The sequence below is a fragment of the Hirundo rustica genome, chromosome 3 (assembly GCF_015227805.2).
Source record: "Hirundo rustica isolate bHirRus1 chromosome 3, bHirRus1.pri.v3, whole genome shotgun sequence".
NCBI classification, from domain to species: Eukaryota; Metazoa; Chordata; class Aves; order Passeriformes; family Hirundinidae; genus Hirundo; species Hirundo rustica.
The window spans coordinates 86,818,650-86,836,026 of NC_053452.1; the positions used below are offsets into that span (position 1 = coordinate 86,818,650).

Genomic DNA, 17,377 nt, shown 5'->3' on the forward strand with positions numbered 1-17,377 from the left:
GAATTTTGTTGTTGCTGTACTCAAAGCTACTTTCAAAATAGCCTCAAAAACTCAGGTTTCAGTAACATCCTATTCCATTTTCTCAGGCTGTATTATGTTTTTCTTCCTTGAAATTCCCATAATTCCACATAACATTTGAAAATTTAATTAATTTCTTGCTTTTCACATTTTTACACCATGCTGAAGTATGGCCTACACAGAATTAGGTGAGCCCTAAAAGGTTTCTCTGGATTTAGTTTTGCCTGGACATAGAAACCAAAAGTGAATGACAGGTTTAAAAAAGAAAAAAAATATAAGGGAATTGTGTTCAGGAGGTTAAATCAATTTTCAAGTTTAACACTAGAGAATAACAGAGTAAGTTTGAAAACTGCATCCTTTCAAAGCACTCTTTCCAGAAAAAGAATGGGCTTAGCAATCTGTGTAAGAGTCTGTATGTGAAAGTCTCTACTGCTTTCAGCTATCTACTTAGATCTGACCTTAGTCATCTTAGCCTGAAACATGGAGAAGACTGAGCGGATCAGTGGAAAAAAACAGATGACACTAATATTAAAGAATCACCATGTTTTGCTACCAGCAGAAGGAATCAGCAGATGAAAAATAGTAACAGAAATTCTGTAATCAACTTTTAAGTCCCATTGTTAAGAACAAGATATATTTGCATTGCGTTAGTAACAAAATTAAAAGCACCTGTGTATTAGTTGTAAAAATATATGACAAAAAGTGTAATCTCCCAATTAACAACGCAAGATAATGACCTAATTCTGAAAAGTTCTGGCACTTACCAGTTCCATGTAACAAACTAGCTTCTAATATGTGTGGAATTCTTGGAGGAATTTTCATAGATGCACGAATCTGGTAAAAACTAAAGAAGAAGACAGTGATTTGCAATAGATGTGTTACAGTACCTCTCATTTACCATATACAGATAAATTAACAAAGGCAAGAAGGGATAATGGGAAAAATGAACAGGTAAAGGAAGTCTACAACATTTAATAATGTCTTACTTGACCCTTTATTTTGTTGTGTTTTATTTTTTTAAATTATTAACCAAAGCAGAAGCCAAACATGAAGAAAAAGAAGTCCTAATACAATACTAGTTTCCCTATACCCCCCTGAGCTGGGGCAAATACTTGCAAAGACATGCAGTAACTACACTGGAAAACTGGTATGAATGAAAGATCAGGATTATCACCTACAGTCATCTCAGAAGGATCTGCCATGTAGCACATCTACAGGCATGCTACAATCAGTTCTGACACTGAAGGAAGTGAAATTGCAGTTTGTAAAACTCCCCCCTCCAGGATCCACTGAAAACACACCACTTACCAGAAACTCCCCATATTGTTTGTGGCCCCCAGCTATGCAAAAGTACAAATAAAGGGTTGCACTAGTCAAAACATGACAGCACCTTTATGCTATCAAGGTCAGGAACTGCAGGCTTCAAGCCTAAAATTGAGAAAAACTCCAACACAAGTCTTTGGGCTCTCTACCCCATCTCCAAATCATTTTTCATCTTATTCAGCTACGTACCATTTCCAACACTGATTTTCATCTAAGAAATCCTTAACTGTCACCAGACGGATTTTATGGAAGCCTTTAAATAACACAAGCACCCACAAGTACACTTTGATGACACATTCTATCCATTTCATCCCATTTCAGATAATTTGTTTTTGTTTTAGCTTCAGCTAACTCAGTGAGCTGATGTGACCTACGACACAGCTCCACAAACACTAAAACCAGTGAAAGGGAGGCAGCACAAACATAGGTACAGAGAGGAAGAAAACCTCACCTTTTATGGCAGAAGCATGGTCCTAAATGCCCTTAGGAGTAAACATTTACCCTTCATATTTCACTCACAGGGTACATCCAATCACAGTCACGGTTTTCATCATCCCCAAAAATCCAAATTCAAACCAATCTATCTGTGGTTTTCTGATTTTGGCTTCTAACACTTCAACTGAAGTTCACCATTCAGGACTTCACTACAACTGATGTGACTGTGTATTAGCCAAACAATCCACCAATGAAGAAGCTCTTAATTTAATTCTTCCACGAAATTAAAAAATCAGCTTTAGTTTTTATCAAAATGTATATAGCAAAGAATAGAAATATATAGCAAACCAGTAACATTGTTAGAGATAAGAGATGAAGTGATTCCTACTTTTAAAAAATGGAGCAAAACTTAACCTTTTGCAAGCTACTAGTTACATATTTCATTTTTGGAAACCCATAGGTCAAGCATGATTCCAAATACACTCCCTAAGTGATTCATAAATACTAAGTTAATTCACTTTGCATTGGGTTAATGAAATATAAATTAACATTAAGCTTTCACTCTTATCTTCTCCAAGAGTATAAAGAATTGAGAAGATTAAGAATGTCCTCTTAACATTGACCCAGGAGGATGCAGCGTAGTACAATGATGTACTCCTTTTTTCTGGGTCAGATGAGACTTCCATCATCCAATTAGTTATTCATTTCACCTATACTGAGGAAACATGATACATGATAATGTACAATGGCCTCAGCAAGGAGATACTTTCCACCAGCCCCAGCTTCACAGTGTCATTTTTGGATCCACAGTAAACATTCACCAAGGGCCTGATGCTCTACCACTAGTAGCTGCATCTTCCCATGATCCTAATGACCAGCCTGTGATAGTAAAGCATACTGCTTGTTACTTCATGTATTAAAAGGATGTCAAATTATTGATATGGTTTACATGAAATATTTTGTTGCAGTTTTGTATTAAAACATCACATCTCAGTAAGTTCAGAGAGATGCCACATATTTTAATTCACCTTGGCTTTAGCCTACCAAACCTGGTCACTCTTAGAATTTAAAAAATCCAAAATCTGCATAATTCTCAGCTGATGTTTAAAAGCACATGACATCTCTGCAGACCATAAATTTAACTCAGGATTAACAACTTTATCAAATGTGGATAGATTACTGAATGAGGACTGTAAGAAGGTAAAATGAAAGGCAAGACGAAGTAAAAACTGAGCACTGAACAGAAAAAAGGTGCAATGGGATATTCCCATTACTTAATCCAGTAAGATTCATTCGCCCTAGAGATACTATTAAGTGACTGTTTACAATTTGTGCCTCAAAGAAAACAATCAATAGAATTGTTCATGCATAAAATGTAATTTGTGAAACCAAAAGGCTGTTAGGACATCCTTCCTTTCTTATTATTATTTGCTTGCAATTAATCAAGAGCAGACCATTCTATCCTTTTTCTTCAGTAAACCCTTTACCTGCCTGATATTTTTATTTGGTTTCATGGGGAGATTAAGGTGTCTTGTTTGCTTATTTGAGACAGGTGCGTTTGATTTTCAGCAGATTTATACTTTGAACAGTTTAGAACATAAAATATTCACCTGTTACTCTGAATAATGAAATCTTGTAGGAGTTCAGCAAAGAGTAAAGATGTAAACATTATTTCAAAATCTTATGCCTAGATAGATGACAAAATTATTCAACTGAACCAAGATATTTAAATAAGAAAAACAGCCCCCTACATGGTATTTACCTGAATTATTCACTGTCACTCATCTTTAAATGCTGTATACATTAAGGATTCTATCTGCAAATGAAGAACTATTATACTGACGAAGGATACTTGAGTCACAAAAGTACTATATTTGCAATTTGTAAGAAAATAATTTTTAAAAGTTATGATGTACATTTCTCATTTGACAGCAAATTTTAAAAGTAATGTAAAAAAATGCATTAAGCTTCATCACTCTTTTCCCCAAGCCCCACCTTCCTCATCTTGCCATATTTTTATTCAACCTGCTAATCAATTTGTGTTGCAATGTTTCCATTTCTATTAAAAACCAAAACAAAACCAAGTCACTTTCAATTATTTCCTGGCTGTAATATAAATATTGTTTAGTTCTTATAGGGAAAACTGACTCATAAACCTGATCTATCGTATCTTAGGCCTACACATAACAATTCAGTATCAAGGACTTGTTACTCACCTATCACACTCAATTGTCCCAAATATCCTTAAAACACTCCATAAATGAGCTCTGAATACAACCAGCTCTCCACTGTCTCATGTATCAACTCTCCATTATCTAATGTAACTAGAGAATGGAGGTATCCTGAGCAGTGGAAAATCCCATATGACAACACTGCTACAGATCACTCAACCGATGGTGCAGCAAATGTGCCCAAATCGATGAAGTAAATCTACCAATGCTTTCAAACCCCAGCCCAGCTTCTGCCAAACGACAGAACACAGCAGACTTAATCACACAGTTGTAGGCTTACCACTAGAACTTTTCAGACATAACAGATGGGGTCTATCAGTGAGTCTATACTAAACTTTCCTGGAGCCCACTGGAAGGGAGAATCCAGTACAAACATCTCAGAGCATGGCCTGTGCTAAAGCAAAGCCAGTGAGACTCATGTGCTCAACCTCGGTACAGCACATTTTCTCTAATACACACCTCTAAGTGTCAGGAACATGACAGGGGAATAATCAACATGATCTCGCACCAGTCTGGTTCCTTCTCAAGTCTTGATTCTGACAGTGACCTAGACAAATGCTCTAGTGGTAACAGAGACAGGGCTTCAGGTTCATATAAAGCTTTATGTAAAACTGTTTTCCAGAGCAGAAATGCTAGAAAAAGAAAATAGCTCGAGCTTTGCAGTCAGCATTAAGATTCCAAAAAATTGTTAGGGTTCTTAAAGCATAGACTAGTTGAGTTTATTATGTGAAGATTTTTAGAGAATAATTTGAAAAAAACTGTTACAATCTGTTCCTTAATCTGTTTTGACCGCATTACATGAAAAACCCATCATTTTCAGATTATTTTTTAACTAAGGGTTGATTTTTTCAGATAACAAAGAAGTCAGAAGTACTTTGACAAAGCTGCTCTGTTTCAAAGAAAAGAATCAATGGTATTCAGAAAGGTGATATACTCTAAGAATCACCTGCAAAAACAGCAACACTCAGACTATAATTTGTGCCATTAGCTCAAGCAAGGTAACTGCGTATTTCACTAAACAGAGAACAAAACAACACAAATACCATCAAGAACTTTAATTTACAGTATGACAGAAAATGCACTAAAAAATTAATCACAAGCAAGAGCCTGATATGCATTAACTGTTAAATTGCCCTGACAGATTAAGCCATGAAGTTTAGAATCAGCACCTGATACATTTGGGCGATCTTAGATGATACAGCTAGGGTTTGGCACTTGAAAAGGCTGCTGGGCTACAATGGCAGCAAAGGAACTTGAGCCTTAATATGAGTCACTGCAGTACAGGCAGTGCAGGGAACACAGCTGGATGAAAGTCTGACCACACCAAGAACAGATTTTGAATGAGTCTTTAGAACCAGTTTTACAAGACAACGAGCAGAATGCTGCAGCTTCATGGTCATGGTGTTGATGCAATTTGAAGGACAGGCCCCAGAGGAAGGCTGAATAAATGGAACTTGAAACAGTCTTAAGGGTACTTAAACATTGGAACAGATAAGCTGTGGAATCCCCCCCTATGGAAGCTTTCAAGATGTGAGGGGACAGCGCTCAAAGCAACATGGTCTGTATAAAGTTCTGACCCTCCTCTCAGCAGGAGGAGGGTCAGAACTGTATGATATGCTACTATCCCTTCCACCCTGAACCAGTGATTCCAGTAGTGAAAGGAAACCTGAAAAACAGGGCTCAGCAATTTCCAACTTGATGACTGAAAGGCAACACAGTAAAAAGCACATACGATTGGGGCCTGGTAAACAAAACAAGTTGCAGACGCACCTATGAATAGAGCATCTTCCAGCTCCTGGCTTTCCTAAGTCTACACAGGCAAAATCCCTCTTAACAACGGATTTACTTGCTTCTCTGAAAGGCAGTATCTTTTACTTCCTATTAAATTTCAAATGTCATTGACTTAGGGAAAAAAACAAAACAGAACAAAACAAAAACACAACAACAACAACCAAACAACAACAACAAACCAAAAAACCCCCCACAACTAAAATACCACGTATGAAAATTTGCCAACCCCTCCTTCACCAAATGCTCACAGCATCTACCTGTACTTATCTTGGCCACAGACATGAGGTCTAGGATGAATCTCTTGCTCTAGTTGCAGTACTTAAAACCTTTATCCTGAAGCAGTTTGACATCCATCTCCCAAAAGGGACCTTTGCTTTTGCTTTGATGTGGGAAGTAGTCTAAACATTTGAAATGTCTACTGAGACAGCATATAAGCAAAGCTGAAGTAGACAGTTTATAAATATCTAGGTGATTTCTGCCAAACTCAGTCTATGGAGTCATTCTTCAGTAAATATATGCATGTGCCTGTTTATGTCATTTGGTCCTCAATGTCATTACATGCAAACACATAACGGTCATATTAAAAGGTTCAAGGATATTTGGAGCTTAGTGTCCTTACTACAGACCTTGTAGGAAAAGGTGTTCTGAAATAAATAGCTAGAATTACTGCTCTCCTGTAGGCAGAGGACATCTCTACTGTCCATCCTGTATAAAGGATTTCCCACACAGAAAAAATTATAGGTTTCCTTTTTTTTAATCCCCACTGGGGGGAGCTTCACTTAGATAGGCCTAAGTAAGGATGCTTTTACCACATTTGTGGAAAATGGTAATTTATAATCTGAGCAGGAAATAGGGTTATCAATAACTGGAATGTATCTTGCCACTGACAAAAATGGAAATGTACAATGTAGTAGTTATTTGACTTTTTAATGCTCCCACATGGAACTACAAGGAGTAATGTGTGCAAATGCAGTCATAAAGCACAACCATTATTAAAATAAAAAAAACCCTCATGCATTAAAAAAGAGTATGAGCATCTATGGCAATAGCTGCACAAGAATTTACTTGAGAAACCACTTAGTTTGTCAGCTAAAGAACATTCCAAGGCAAGTGTACATTCTGAAAAGCTTCATAACACACTTCATCATTGAGGTAAAACTTTTTTGCAGTTCCTCCCACCAGGAAGAGGAAAGGCAAAAGCATGTACGGCAGAGTTTGAGCTTTCCTCTTCCCTAAATCCCACTGCGCTTTCTGCACAATTCAATGCATTCAGTCACATTAACAAGAGCAAGCACTGAATGTCGTGGACTGTCAAACTCACATGCACATTGGGTCACCTGCAGGGCAGATTCTAAATTTATCAAGTTAACCAAATGGAAGAACAGCTGTGACCCTGTACATGCCAAACCTCAGGAGAGCTCTTGGGATCTACTGAGTGCAGGGCCTCATTAAAAACACACCCTACACTGCAGACTGCCACTAAGACTTCTCCTTTTCCCAAGGTGAGCTTTGGCTCAGGCAAGCGTGACTCTTTTGGTGCAGGAGGAAACAGAGCTGGAGCTGAAGCACTGCTCTGCAAATATGGAATGTGGCAGTGAAATGAGGAACTGCAAGGAAAACAGAGAGAAGAGTGAGTCTCCAGGGGAACAAGCAGCTTGGGGGCCCCAATGCCATGGAGGCAGCATCAGATTGACCCTGGCAGAGCTCTGTGTCTTCTACAGATCACAACTCTTCCCACAGAAGCAAATGGGCACTAACAGAAACTCACACTGCAGTGAGAGGTTGAGTCAGCAAAATACTGAAAGGGTCCAACTACGAGAAAAAATACTCTCTTATTTCTGTCCAACACCTCTCTGTTTTACAAGATAAACCCCTTGCTACTGGAGAGACCCTATGTCCCTAATTATTCCACAGATTTAAAAAAAAAAAGTCTTAAAAACAGTAAAGACATTTTGCATTTCACACAGTTACAAGCCAATACTTTTCTAGGCAATCTGAGTACACCTGTAATGTTTAAAGCACTCCATGTGATTGCGGAATACAAATACTCTATCTTAAACATCACCATAAATTTGCCAGAGTTTTTTGTAACCTCATAAGCATTTTGTAAAAAGGCAATCTAGGCAAAGAGGAAAATCACAACGCAAGTAAAATAAAGTGCAATGAAACAGAAACAAGAGAACAGAGAAAGAGAATAAAGCACAGGCAGTAAAATGTTGATTATTGAAGTGCAAAATTAAAAACAGAATTGGTTTAGACTTGTTCCTCACCAGGAGACATGCACAGTCATCTATAAAAATTTAATCCAACGGACAAATTGGACCAAATGGACACCAAATTAGTTACAGGGCTTATCTAGACAAGGAATTATTTCATACAAGTATAGAACCCACAGAAAGATTCGTATCTTGCAATCACTTTGTAATAACTACTTCTAATATGGACCAATATGAGATTACACTCTGCTATAATTGTGGGATTTATCTGAGAAACTCTAATTCAGATACTTGAGCAGCAGGAAAACTACCACACCCTATGTTTAAAATCTTTTAGCAATCCCTTCAATGAAAAATCCATGTATTTCCCAGATGACTTTTATTAAGATGAATAACACAATGGGTAAACTTACAGGAAATAGATAAGAGATTCTCATTGATTTGAAAGAAAGTTTCCTTGAAAGTTAATTACTTTTTTGAAGTACCTTACATGTCTTATATATAAGACTAATTTTCATTTCTGAAAATTAGTCTTATATATAAATAAAATAGTAATTAGACCAAAAGTTTGATGAGAGTTATTTGTGAGACTAGTACCTCAACTAAGTCACAGCAGCCTGTTATGAAACAGGATTAAATACGTGAAACAGGAGAGAGGGGAAAGTAATGCAACTGGAGATTTTGCCTTATTACTACAAAAGCCTTTTCACCGTGTTCTTTCCACAAGACACACTCAGGCAGAATTCCTGCAATTCCTATTAAAATATTTGAAAGGGGAACAGTCTCAAATAAGTACTGCTTTTTTAAAGAGACACATAAACATGCAGTACTAGATGAGTTTTTATTTGATCAGACATATCTTAACTTACATTAGGCTACGTCTATCATTTCAGTTCCTCTTTTATTTCCCATTCTCACTGAAGAGAAAAAGAAATTATACTAAATTTTCTTACATCTTTAAAGTACAACAGTCCCATAAAGCTTATCTTCAGGAATAATGATTTCTCATTTTCTCTTACAACAACTTTCCAACTCTATTTATTTAGGTTGAAAATATTTTTCATTTGACTTTTTGATTCAACATACTAGCCTTGCAAATGATATATCATTATTGTTTAAACACTGTGACTTGAAACTTTTCAGTTTTCTGAGGAGAAAAGTATGGGATGTTAGGTTTTCCAGAGTCACAATTTATAAGCTTCACCCCTTGCAAACAGGCATCAGTTTTTACTAAGATATATCATTACATGTTAATTTTGAAATCAAAGTTTAGCAAACGCAACAGATGGGAGACCAGAAGTCAACTCATTTTCTGACATCCACTGGTCTTTCAAATTTTCTAAGTTTTGTAGCTGTGCAATTCTGTTCCTCTCATCTGTCAGTAAACAAGTATACAAGACTTCCAATTCACTCTGCACCTTATTTTAATGAAACGCAATCTCTGTTCTAATACCAAATATTTAACCAGAGATGGAAAATCAGGTACCACAAAGAAAACTGTTGCAAAAAATCATGATAAAAGAGCCCATGTAAACCACTGTATCTTATGTAAGATGCATCAAAGAAAGGCAGATCATCACTTTCATCCCTTACCAATATCTTCATCTTTTCCCTTGTAGTTAGCTGTCTCATTCATGAAAGTCACATTAATTTAATGTAATTTAATTTTTTAAATTGAAACACTGTAGTTTCAAATATAGCATACTGCTCTGAAATGTTATTAACACACTAAAAAAGAAATCTCAGAAGTCTTTTCCTTCAAGCAAGGCACATTTTCATGATTCATTTAAATCACCTTAAGCCACAGGTAGAAGCATTTTGCAGACCAAAACCTCTTTTATATATTTTTGTCCCTCCTCAAATAAGTTTTGATGTTCCATCAACTCTACGGTAAAACAAACCAACATGTTCATCCATCTGGAAAGGGAAAAAAAAGAATCCAGTAGGGGCTATTAACAGAAGGCAGGAAGACACGGCCAGGAGAGAAAATGTTCCCTTCAGTGACACGACATGGGTGTAAGAAAGGCTGAGCTAGTGGTGAGCTCCACACTCAGAAATAATATGAAGTTGTACTGCCACTTCGAGTAAATTATTTTTTCCTCAACTTCAAGAGTTTCAACTCCAAAACCACTGAGAAGCCAAACTCCTGACTGCATGTGATATTTATACTTTTATTATTAACATAAATCTTAAGAAATAATCTTGGACCAGAACATTGTCACAAGCAAGTAATGAAAAGTTAGCAGCATAAGTCAAGACCTGTCAAGACTCTAAGCAAAATTCAAGCATAAGTCAAGACTCTAAATTACAATGATCCTAAAAGCTTATTAATGTCAAAAACTCAGCATTCAAGATTGGAAAGCAAAAACTCCATTTCTTTCACCTTCATAAAAAAGAAGAGTTACTGTTCTTGAACAGACTTTTTGCCATGATAGAGCCACCTCCTACAGCAACAGTATCTTCCATCTCCTAAGATCTACCCTATCAAGCACACTCACAAGAATTAAACTTCTGATGCCAGTTTAAAAAAATGAAACAAATTACAGGAGAATAAACACACTAAGTAGCCAAATCCCTTTTTCTCTTGCCAGGTTCCACAAGCTGGATGCCCTGAAGACACACAGTACCTGTTGAACCTGTTCAACAAGTTAAAAAAAAAACAACAAACAAGTAAGCAAAAAATATTTTTTTTTCTAAGTCTACATTTTTCAGACTTCTGTTTTGAGAAAACTGTAATAAGCCCCGCAGAAAACCTCAGATATCCAAACCTCAGGTATCCAAAATATTTTGAAATCAATTTTACGTAGGAATGCATTCAGGAAAGGCAGGAAACAAATTGCTGAAAGGAAGGCATGCTAAAGTACTGTGAGATGAAAACTGAGAAGAATATGATTAGGAAAAGAGAAAAACTCCATAGAAGACGCACTAACCATAGTAACATGACCGAAGTGCAGAGATGGTCATCAAAGTGATTGTATATACTTACTTTCTACATACACTGAGGAGCATCAGACTTTCCATGCACCTGCGTATCTAACTCATTTTGTTGCTCTTGCGAGGCTGACCTCCCGCCACTGGTCCCTGTAAGCTCGGATCTACAAAATCCACTGAAGAAGAATCTGAGTTCTCTTTGCAGAGTTGGAAGCTGAGGGTTTCTGCTGCTCTGGATACCTTTCTATCATCTCCTCCTTCCCTCTTTCAGAGCTGACCTACAGAAAGGGACTTGGCATTCAGAGGTGATTAGGGGCCCTTTCTCTGCCAAGTACCAGAACTGGATCTCTCTGACTTCTGCAACAATCTGATTCCTTCTCTGTGTTAGTCAAGTAAGCTGGCATCTGGGAAACCCTATCCTGCCATATAGTAAGGGAATGTCAAGAATAATATCTTGAAATTTAGACCGTACTTTTACAATATAAGGACTTCTGCAAGAAATGAAGTTTAAGGCATTCTGTTTTCCCTTCTCTTCTATCCTGTTCTCCCAGGCACTGGAAGCACTTGCCCCTGCAAGAAGACACTTGACACCTTTCTCAATTACACCAATGCACCACTTGCAGAGCAGTTCTGGACGCTGCTCAGATCCAGCTCAGCCAGCACAACCCACGGGGCAGGGCACTGCAGCGGCACGAAGCTGCCAGCAGCTCGGCAGTGGAAAGTGCAAATTGGCATTGATTGCTGGGCGAGCTCTGTATCTCCACATGAGGGCTTAGGGAAATTAGAATTGACATACCTGACATCTGTCATAACTCAGTACCCTAGGGGCAGGGATGCCAACTGACATGAATGCAGAAGTTCAAACAGAGGGTTTGTTTCAAAACATACTAATCTCTGGGCTGCTCTCATTGAGCAGATCACACTGACATAATGGCCTCTATTCTTCCAGAGACATCTTCCTAACACAGAGGCTGGAACTTCTATGGACGTTTCTCTCAGGACACAGTCCAGGATTACAATTAAACCAACCCAAAAGCTAGTTGATGACAGAAGTAGGCATCCTATTCCTCCTGTGTACTTTGTACTCCTTCTGCACCACTGCTGACAGAATACCTGATGCTGATGTGGACCAGGGAGATTTAAAAAAAATGCAAAATTATTCTGGTTTTGCCAGTTTTTTTCTGCTGGTTTACCATGTTGAGCTGACCATAAGATAAAATAGCATGACTACAAGCACTCGGGAAGCACCAGAAGCAGGATCACCCTGCTCAGGCAGCTGCTATCTAACAGATCTCCCTACCTGAAAAACCTATACCATTAGCCCAGTGTTCCTGCCAGCTTAACCCACTCTCTGACTACACTGCTGTCAAAAGCAAGCCCATCTTACTGATACGACTACGGGAGCAAACAAAGCAGGAGAAGACCACGCATATCACACTTTTTGGCAGATACATGCTCAGGCCAACTATAAATGCACAGATGAGAATTCTATTTCACACCAGATTTGGGCTCATGGTATCAACAGTGGGCCATGCTGGGTATACTCTCATACCCTCTCCTCCCACCAAAAAAAAACCCCTGGTCAGGCACAACCATTCACATCAAAGAAATATGCACAAGTGAAAAATATGCCTTTTCTTTTTTTTTTCCCTCAGTCTGATCACCTCCAATAGCTAGGATGCTACTTCTTGCAGTAAAAATGCATGAATATATAAAATGATTATCAGCAGAAGTCTTGATCACTTATTCTTAGGTATTCAACATATTTTTGGAGAAAATATGAGAAAAAATTTTAAACCAAATTTAAAACTTTGCAATTCAACAAAGGAAGTTATGTATGCATAAGCATGAACATGGTGGTCCAGTCTAGAGTGCCTCTGCCTGGAGTATTTGGAGGTATTTTAAGCTTCTTCCCTCATGACCAATGTGAGTTAGAATCTGGGAAAGGGTGAACAAGTGGAGTGGGGTGAAATAAAGTCAAAAAAATATTCAACAATCTGATGAGTTGCTTTATGTGGAGTACAGTAATTGGCAGGGGGCATAAGAAGTAAAAGAGGAAGATATTTTGAAGCAAGCATCTGACTGGAGGCAGCGAGTTTGAGTCTGCATTTGGTGGTGGGACTGAGCCTGGCTCCCTGTCCCAACAAAGCTGTATGCGATGATCCAGTGATGTGCTGTTTGTGATTACAGACTCAGGTATACATAAAGGTATTATTAGCTTGTGTAGCAAAAGAGGCACAAAAAGACACCATACAAAAAGACACCAGCAGAATCTTCTGCTGTACTGTAAGGCAATCAAGACTTAAAAACACAGAATAAGCATCTTCCTTCCCTCCCTCAGATAGCTATGGATGGTAAACTAAGTTAAAGAACCACATTTTTGCTGCAACTATTATGTGCATTAACCAAGCACACATCAATAAGATGAAACACCTATGAATGACAGATTTTCCTGGGTCTTGCTACCATGTCACTGTGAGGTCTGAACTGTAAGACTACACCAAGCTACCAGCTTTTCCACATAAAGGTGGTAACACTTGAAAGAATCTATGCCCATTTTAATTTCATATTATACACAGCTGATAGCTATATGTTCTACAGAATAAAAGAATGGGTCTTCTCCAGACAAAATCCTTTTATACTCATTGCTGTCTTTTACTCCCTCACTAAACTCAGTGATCGTGTTTCTCCTAACAGACTTTGTGGCAAGGCATGCTGAGGTACAACTGTTATTTTGCAGTGTGAAATGCCACCTGGTCTTATATACACAAGACCCCTATTTCTTCAATTACATAAAGAAAGAATGAATTACGCAGACCCTCCCCAAAAGCAGTCTCAAAGGACAGCAAATTATGCCATATCATTCTCACACCAAATAGCTGTGCCTACCACGGCACTGTCAGGTCCAGAAAGGCAGCAAGATGGTATAACTAGGCATCTGAGCTCTTTATCTTTTTGTTCTTAGAAAATGGAATTTTGCCAAATTGAATGCCTGGAGGAGATGGGATTCCATTAGACCTCTTTAAATCTGAGTTGTGAAGATGTTTTTGCATGCAAAATCATAATTTCAATTGCAAAAGTTGTGATTTTTTAAAATGTCCAAAAGCACTACTTAAACATAAGAGCTAAATTCTGAATAAAATTTAGGTGATTTGAAATTTGTTCCCCATGACTGAGAAGTCTAGAAGATGCAATGAGTACCCATGAATAATACAAAATATTGAAGTAATATTTTTGGAAAATGGGGGGATGCAGGAAAAAGACCCCACACCCTCAGGACAACTACAGCTACCAACTCCTAGCTATACTTCTATGAATGACTGAAGAAATAAGCATCTGTATGATCATCTTTATGGGTCAGAATCTGTAGCTAAAAACCATAGCATCGGGATCTCATTTAATTTCTTAAGTTGGAGTACAGTCTTCTAGGAATTGCCATGGAGAAGAGTGGGGAGGAGGATTCAAAAGTAGGAGTCCTATTTACAGTGGCTCTAGGTGACCCTCAGACACGCTTCCCTGTGTGGCTGGAAGTCTCCCAATACAGGCACTGCACTTCAGATAACTGAAGAAGACAAGCGGAACAACCTCCCCATGTCTTCAGCTCTACTCGGTGTGCTTCAAAAAACCTTAATGTCTCAGCTAACTCAAAGGAAACAGTGCTCAGTTCTCCACTTACCCTTCTAACCTCTCATTTCAACAAATACAAGGTTTCATATCTTAGAAGACAAGATTCTATCTTTTAAATTGTAACTGTTATTTAGGACCAGACCCTGTCATTGGTGTCTCATACAACCCGCATCAGCGGGGCTAACAGGAAAATTGATGATACTAAGTTTCAACTTCTGTAGCAATGGCAATTTAAAATAAGACTTTCCCACTGCTCACTCAGAGTCTTAACCCTTTCTAACCTCAGAGCAAGCGGGACTTGTGTGTTTGCATCCACTGATAAGCTACAATCAGAAACAGATCCACCAAAAACAAAACAAAAACAAAAACAAACAAACAAAAAAAAACACAAAAAAACCCCCAAAAAACCCAAAACAAAACAAAACAAAAAGGCACCAAAACCCAAACCCATAAAAAACCCAAACAAACAAACAAACAAAAACCCCAACCAAACAAACAAAAAAAAAAAAAGCCACACCACCCAAAAAATTTGCATAAATTTTCCTAGGCAGACTATTCCCTTGAGTTTACAGCCTAGCCCTCCACATCGTGAACCTGTATAATTGCTATTTGTATTACTGTAAAACCATAAGCTGAAGAACAGAACTTAGAATTATTAGACAATTTGACAGCTTTCTTCTTTCTTTGTAAAGATGCATTACATTATATAAAGATCACAGTACAATACTTCAAAAGATAAACTATCCTGTCAGAAGGCAATTCACAACACGTATTTCCAGAAAAATATACAGAATCATAGTTTGAAAGTTTGAAAGTAAAAGTATGTCTGAGCTGTATGAATTAGAAAGAAATCCAAACAGGTGGACCTGAATGTTCCTTGTCCATCAAGAGTTTGTTATTTGATCATATGCTAGCAACACAAACCATTAGCAAGGGCTACTTCTTAATTTAATGACAAAACCTTTTCATTACTGATATAGCCAGGAGGAATAAAAGTTGTTCTGCTGGAAGCATATATTTTGAATTTTAATTTCCTTTTAAAAAATTTAAAATTAATGTAGGCAACTCACTGGACCCAGAAAACAATACAACTTTTCATATATTGCATTATTTCTCATGACATTACTGAGTAATCATAATAGGAGTCATTAAATTTCATACTCTGATTCAGTGTTATTTTCTTTTAAGCTATATTACACAACCACATGCATAGAAGCATAAAATGTCAATGCTGCTCAGACATTAGTAAGCATCTACACATGGAAAAAAATCTATGGAACAGAAGAATATCATAAGGCTATATTTTCAGTAGTCTCTGTAGCTTAAACTCCTTTGACTTTTAATAGGACTTAGGTTCACAAGCAACTTAGGCTGCAATCTTACCAGTAAACTTTCATATATGATACATCTCCAAAAATATGTTTTAGGTTAGAATCTGCCAGTCTCTCCTGTGGAAGGTATTTAGTATTATTCTTCCATCTGTTACCCAAGAGTTAAAAGCAAAAAGACTTTAAAGAAGTGTGACAGATTTACATTACTAATGTAAGCTCTTCATGTGGTTTTATAAGAATCTTTTAACCCAAAACAAAGTAAAACAATAGAAAACTAAGACACACTGAGCAGTAAATATGCAATAAAGAGCTACTGTTAATACTTTATTTTACTTCCTCTCCTCATAGTTTATGTAAAAACAAATTTACACCACCAAAAACCCATTTTTCTGAAACCCACAATGAAACTGCAGGCATTGTACCTTACAAATCAAAATGGTATTAAAAAAAAAAAAAAAAAAAAAAAAAAAGAAGGGCAGCAAATCACAGAGACATTACTATTAAAAGTATTCTAAATCTAGCTTTGGCCAGTTGTGTGTGCATGCATACTACTGACAAAGTAACACACGGTTAGTGATAAAGTAAGAACTTAAGACTGAGATTATAAAAATGCACAGTGATGGGGAAAATCTAGATGAAAGCAGTTTCCAAAGCAGATCTTGCAGCAATGTGTGCACTATGCTGAACTACAAACTACTAGCTAAGTCTCTAGCTCATCAGATTTGCCATTTACAGGTAAAAAAGCAATACACAGCTCTCGGGAAATTAAAACCTCCTCTCCTGAAACTCTTCTCCCTGCCCACAGAAAAGATGTAACTGTCTTAAGTTAGATATCAGGATCCATCATCTCATGGCGGAACATGGGAACTTCAACTGAGCACTACAAAGTACTGAGGCACTTTCAGTAACCAGTTGTTTGGAATCAGACATTCTGAACACATTTGTACCTCACTTCAGGACACATATGTATGCTGACACATACAAAATGTATGCAAATGAGGGGCTAAGCAACCTGTTCTTACAGCAAAGTCTTTGAACTTAAACAGCTTTAAGCTGAAGGAGGGTAGGGTGAGATACTAGGAAGAAATTCTTCTAGTCAGAGGGTGGTGAGGCACTGCAACAGGCTGTCCAGAGAAGCTGTGAACACCCCATCCCTGGAAGTGCTCAAGGCCAGGTTGGATGGGGCTCTAACCTGGTCTAATGGAAGGTGCCTCTCCCATGGCAGGAGGGTTGGTACTGGATGATCTTCAACGCCCCTTCCAACCCAAGTCATTCTATGGTTCTATGCAGAGACTGCTGAGTATCAGTCCATGGGAGGTGCCACTGGTGCCAGCTTTAAGTTGGACTTGGCATCACTGACTACAACTCTTTGAGCTGAATCATCCAACCAATCTTCCACTTAACTCATTCTCCACTTCTGCAGTCAAGCTATGTTATGTTTCCTTTGTCTTTATAGAAGATCAGTACTATAGAA

At 37.7% G+C, this 17,377-nt stretch overlaps 1 protein-coding gene across 6 annotated transcripts in view; it reads right to left on the reverse strand.

The window, feature by feature from the left end:
- Window positions 1-17,377, reverse strand: part of FAM135A (family with sequence similarity 135 member A) — a 79,452-nt gene that overhangs the window by 39,861 nt on the left and 22,214 nt on the right. For all 6 annotated transcript variants that reach the window (XR_009207623.1, XM_040058267.2, XM_040058269.2 and 3 more), the window contains exon 4: window positions 783-862. Coding sequence is in view for 5 of the 6 variants with exons in the window: in XM_040058267.2 (XP_039914201.1) it covers window positions 783-862 (80 nt within the window). In the remaining variant the exon portion in view is untranslated. The remainder of the gene's footprint in view (window positions 1-782; window positions 863-17,377) is intronic.